The sequence below is a fragment of the Monopterus albus genome, unplaced genomic scaffold, assembly GCF_001952655.1.
Source record: "Monopterus albus unplaced genomic scaffold, M_albus_1.0 scaffold389.1, whole genome shotgun sequence".
In the NCBI taxonomy this organism is placed as follows: Eukaryota; Metazoa; Chordata; class Actinopteri; order Synbranchiformes; family Synbranchidae; genus Monopterus; species Monopterus albus.
In genome coordinates, this window is record NW_018128269.1 from 159,092 (window position 1) to 164,909 (window position 5,818).

At 39.2% G+C, this 5,818-nt stretch overlaps 1 protein-coding gene across 1 annotated transcript in view; it reads right to left on the minus strand.

Annotated features, from left to right (window-relative positions):
* Positions 1-4,910, minus strand: part of cpt1a2b (carnitine palmitoyltransferase 1A2b) — a 43,517-nt gene extending 38,607 nt beyond the window's left edge. The window contains exons 1-2 of the mRNA XM_020585957.1: positions 4,742-4,910; positions 1,714-1,856 (exon numbers count right to left, since the gene is read on the minus strand). Of these exons, the coding sequence (XP_020441613.1) occupies positions 1,714-1,854 (141 nt within the window). The 5' untranslated portion in view covers positions 1,855-1,856; positions 4,742-4,910. The remainder of the gene's footprint in view (positions 1-1,713; positions 1,857-4,741) is intronic.
* Positions 4,911-5,818: the final 908 nt, after the last annotated feature.

Genomic DNA, 5,818 nt, shown 5'->3' on the forward strand with positions numbered 1-5,818 from the left:
CAAGGTCGATTCCTCTTACATTATTAAACCATGTTTCTGAAAAAGTAATTATATTAAAAGAATCTGTAAGACTACTAAGATAATGTTTTATACTCTGAAAGTTAGCATATAAACTTCTGCTATTAAAATGAATTAATGATAAATTGTTTGCAGTCTTAACATTGCTGTTAAACTGCTCATCCGTATAATACTTGCAGTTATTTTCAGAGCTCTCAAAAAAGTTTATTTCTGGGTCAAACTCTTCGTCCGGTTCATGATAATGAGTTTCAGTATTTCCAAATGTGTTCAGCTCCAGATCCAATTCGTCGAAAACTTTTAACTTGTGTGACAAATCACTTGCCTCATTCAGTACATGGGTCATGCTTGGTGTTGTAGATTCAACACTCATACACCTGCATGTTTCTTCATACATCGAATTTCTCCCATACAGCTGATGGTCCAGGAGCCCCTCCTCCCACTCCTTGTCTCAGCATGCTGGTCTTCAGCGTGCTGGTCCCTTGACCTGATGTACTTATGTATATTAATGTGTCTGTGGGGTCACGGAGTAACATTTGACACTTAGCAAATGTTTAAAATATTAACATTTCTGATGGCTCCAAAGTTCGTTCTATTACGTACCTCACACTCTTTATCTAAATATTTTCCAAGACATTTCCAGTTCATTTTGAGTGACATATGCCTGCTATGTACAATGGGATCATACCCTAACAAGTTCCTCAATGCTGAAGTCTCCTTTACAACAGTGTATTGTGCAAATGTTTAGATTCTTATCTGTCACACAATACCACGAGGAAGGCATTTCACTTTTCCCAGATTCATTCTGCATCATAATGACGAGCAAGTACATATATGGAAGGTTAAAAGAAACCTTTATGACAATGTTAAGAACAACATAACATAGCAACTGTCTTCAGTGTTTGATACACTTATTGATGTAAGGTAAGCATCTAGGAAAACAAAACAACTCTGTTTTTACTGCCTCTGCTCCATCCAGACAACAATAAGACCAGATGTAAGGACAAAATGCAGTAACATCTAACATTTCACAAATCTGAAACTGGGTTTGAATCAGCAGCAATCTGCTCACACACACACACACACACACACACAGAGAGTTCTCATTCAATAACCTCTAGAGTCCTGAGCTTTGGAAACCCAAGCTGTGCGGTCCTCATATGAGGACGCAGGGACTCTAGAGGTTAAACTTCAGCTAACACGCACTGTTCAAATCACAAATGTGACACGTGCAGGCAAAGGAATTTGGTTAACATGTCCAGAGAAAATATATGCTAGCTAGCTTGCCAACTTCACATTATTGATATGTTGTATTTTGAAAGGACTAATGTTAATTGTGACAATAATCCTGCAGGTGGTGGATGGTTAATTTATAACCATGTTGGAAAGCAAAGCTCGTCGCCATCTGACATTTGTTTCTATGTAAGGAGATACGATACACATCACTTTTTTTGGGGTAACATTGCAGAAATGTTTTATGGTCAATATCTACACTGCAAAGTTTTAAAATGTGAATCGATATAAAAATGTGTGTGTTTACTATACCTAAAAATGGACGTTGTCAACTTTCCCGATTTGGGAAAACCACAAACTAAATTGACGATGCATATATAGTACGACACACACACACACACACACACACACACACACACACACACACACACACACACACACACAAGGATTCCCCATCATCCTCACCCTCAAGCGGCTGAATCGTTTCTTCCAAGACCGTACTCCGGACAGGTAGATCTGGTTCAGGGCCTGATAGGACAGCTGCAGGTCGATGCCCTCTGGTGTTATAGTGAACTGGAAGGCCACTGCCTGGTGAGCCTCTGCCATTGCTATGGAAACAGGAGTGAACAAACAAGCTAAACACCAATATCTCTCCTTGTATCAATTCATTATGAACTGTTCATAATACTATGATATTGCTGACTAGCAGATGGTTCACCAAGGTTGCAGGACAAATTTGTGCACTTTTACTGTGCAAATGACTGATTTCTTTCTTTGGGGAAGTGAATTCACTGTGCAGAGGTAATGGTCAAATTAACGGAAAGTCATTAGTTTGCTGAGGCAGTACAACATTCAGCAATAAGCAGCCAAAACAACTTCACTTTTCAAACATTTCCACTTGTCAGCGAAGCAGGAAACCAGGAAAAAATACAAGAAACAGCAAGAGATGCTATTAAAATGCTATGGCAGAATGCTTAGAAACATAAGCTTTTAATATGTAAGGATAATCATAAGATGATTTATGTGTGTTTTGTTTAAAATAATCATTAGTGAATGTGTAAGAATAAAATGTGAAATGACTGTATTGGAAAAAATGATGAGAAGTGATTTCACATCTAATCTAATTTAAGTAGTGAGCAAATTCTGACTCACAGAGAAAAAGGGAAGTAAGACACATATCCATACAAAAACACATCCAAACACACTGTTGCCTACAAGCTCCTGCCCAGAGCCCAGTCTACTACTGGGTGGGACAGGGTCTGCCTGTTTATGGCAAATACTGCAGCCAAGAGTTAAAATTCACTGGTTTGAAAAGTCCTGTCCAAAAGAGATTTCCCTGCTTCTCACATGTCCTGTTTGGTGCTGCAGTCATGCAATTTAGCATCTTAACCAGATGGAGCTCTAGTATGTACCACTCACCCTTACATTCCAGTGACAGGGCTAAACGTGGGATTGTTTTTTTTTTTTTTTACTTATAATAAGACCGATGATATTTTCAAACGCAGAAGGATGTTTAACAACACTTAACCTGTTCTAAAGATACCAGAATCCCTAAAGATTCTTCTAATCATCTGCATAAATAACTAGTCTGTCTGTTCCACAAAAAACAACCCTTTTCTCAAGCTGCAGGTGTATTTCCAGGTAACTGGAGAAATGATGTTATGTCCTTGCTCTTTCTGTAAAACACACACTGAGTATTATTAGGTATGACAACAATTTTACAGAGAACAAATATAGCCTACACCATGACCATCTTTGAATGAGGAGCATTTTTTGCTACCAGGTTTTTGATTAAGAAAAGTAAGTGTTCATACAGCCTTCTGAGGTTTCAAATATTATAATAAAAAATGGGATGCTTAGCTCGAAAGTTACGGTAATGAGTGGCACACTCACTTCACTTAAGATGTAACTCTTTCCTTTACAAGGGAATGTGACTTCAAGTTCTGATAAAGAACCAAACAGAACAAACCAGATACACTGACAGCAGTATTCATGTGACATCACACAAACAGAGAAGGCTACTTTAAACCTGAATCCCACAACCTTACCAATGACTTGGGAGAAATATTACCAACAGGTTTAACTTAAACTTATACTATGCGTTCACTATTGTATAGTATACAGGTACTGCAAGTTTAAACAGTGTAAGGGCAAGCAGCCAAGTAAAACAAAAGTGAATGAATGCAAGTGTTAGAATTGTTGATTAAATGTAAAAATGCAGCATTAATTCAAGGGAAAGCAGGTCAACTATGCTACAAGACACTGGAAAACAGTCACTTAGTGTATTCTACAGACAACATGGTTTGTTTATAATTTGTGCAAACACTGCTGACAAACAGGTTTGTCCTGACTGTTTAGTGCAACACATAATTGGTGTGTCTATAGACATTCATAAATGTTTGCATGGTTTTCCACTGAAAATGTGTCATTTCACTCTTCAAATGGTGCAGCTGCAAGGACAACAAACGAAATACACCTTGGGAAAATGATTTAACTCTCCCTCAGCTCCGACTTCTGGACTCAAATTTGCAACAACATCTTTTCTATGACCAGCAACATAAACTTACAACTTGTATAACAAAACCATTTATAGGACCTATATTACACAAAGCAAGATGTTCAAAATGGGTTTCACTGACACAGACATCTGCTCACAATGCACTCTAGACTGCACCGACAATTATTTTCATGCTACTTGGACCTGCCAACCAGTTTATTCTCTCTGGATAGCAGTGACAGAGAAACTCTCCACCATCTTGGGCTGTAGAATCCCTCCTCCATCACTTTGCTTACTCGGTAATATAGAAATCGACCACCTACCAATTAAATATGTACCAAGTAAATACAAAAACCCACTCATTTCTCTAGCTATTGTCAAGAAAACAATCTTTCAAAACTTGAAATAAAAAAAAATCACTACATATAAACCACTGGACCAACCTTCTGATAGAATACATCACATTAAAGAATAGTTGATGAGCTTTTAATGACACGTGGAACCCATTTTTAACACAATTCAACTCGAACCAACTCGAGACCACGCACATTCCCACCAACCTCTAAAAATGTAACAAGCTGCTTTTATTACTAGTATTCTTATTATTATTGTAAAAAAGATCTCCTCTTCCTTCCTTTCTTGCGTTCCATAGAGTGCATAAGTTGGTAATACCCACAATTCACACCCTCACACACTACAGTCTTGTAAAACACTCTATATCATTTTGTAAAAATAAAATGGAATATAAGAAAAAAAATGTTAATACACCTGTCGGATAATGTGTGTACGCTCGTTACAAGCCCAAACCTGTTTGAGCATCGCAAACATGTTGCACACTTTTGTGAAAGTCCGGATATAAGCCTACGTGCACTTCATTTACTCACTATCCGCCATCTCCCCCCTCGTGACAAGTGGCCAGAATCGTTTAAAGTGAAAAGAAAAGAAAGAAACTGGGGCAGAAATCGATTAAAGTCGCTTAAAGAATTGCAAACGTACCTGAAGCGTCTTTCGAGGATCTTTCACGTTGAAGAAGTTAGTGTACGACTGCTCGTGTACCTCCCTCCTTCTCATGCCTACTCCAAAGCACACTGACTGACCTCCGGCGTTCCCGCTGCCAAAAACCCGGTGGCATTCCACAACTCTCTACAGGAAGCCAGAAATGACGTCAACTACAAGCCCGGCCGGGGGGTGGCACATGTTTTCAAACCGGGTGCATGTACAATTCAAATAAAATTTAACACAGACACAAGACCTTAATAAACTTTTAATTGTCTGTATTATGTTACTCTCCATACATCACGCATTGAATAATATATATATTATTGTCTTTCTATATCCAAACTCTCACTTACTGAGTGTAGAGCCTGAACATGGCCATAGCCAGCATTTTAGAGATACTGAGGCAGGGGTCCCCATCTTATGACTATATACCAAAAAACAGAAAAGCCAAAAAATACTAACGTCCAACAGACTATGAGAATGGCAAGAAGCAAGAGCAAATACAGAGGCAAAAGAAAACACAACTTCCTAAAGTATCCAGGCAGAAGGTTGCGTTGAGATCAGGCACAGGGGTTAGGTATCTGTGGCATGGAGCAAGACAGTCCTGTGTACAGAGACAGAAAATCCGGCAGTAGGACAGAGGAGCAGTCTGGTTAAATGGAAACTGGACAACAAGCCACAGGTGAGAATGATCAGGAGACTGACGACGAGTGTAAAGTAGAGACGTGAAACCACACCAACATGATGTCAAGCCAAAATCAAAGCCTTGGCCAGGAAGTCAAGGACGGATCATGACAGGCAACAGTTCTTTAATAACTGGTTGAACCACCTTTGGCAGCAATAACCTCAAGCAAGTGCTTCCTGTAGCTGTGGATTAGACATACACAATGTTCAGGAGGAATTTTGGACCATTCTTCCTCACATAACTGCTTCAGCTCAGCCATATTCTAGGAACGTCTGGTGTGAAGAGCTCTCTTGAGGTCATTCCAGAGCATCTCTATTGGATTGAGGTCTCGGCTCGGACTGGGCTACTCCAAAAGGCAGATTCTGTGTCTCCAAAGCAGGGGTATTGTC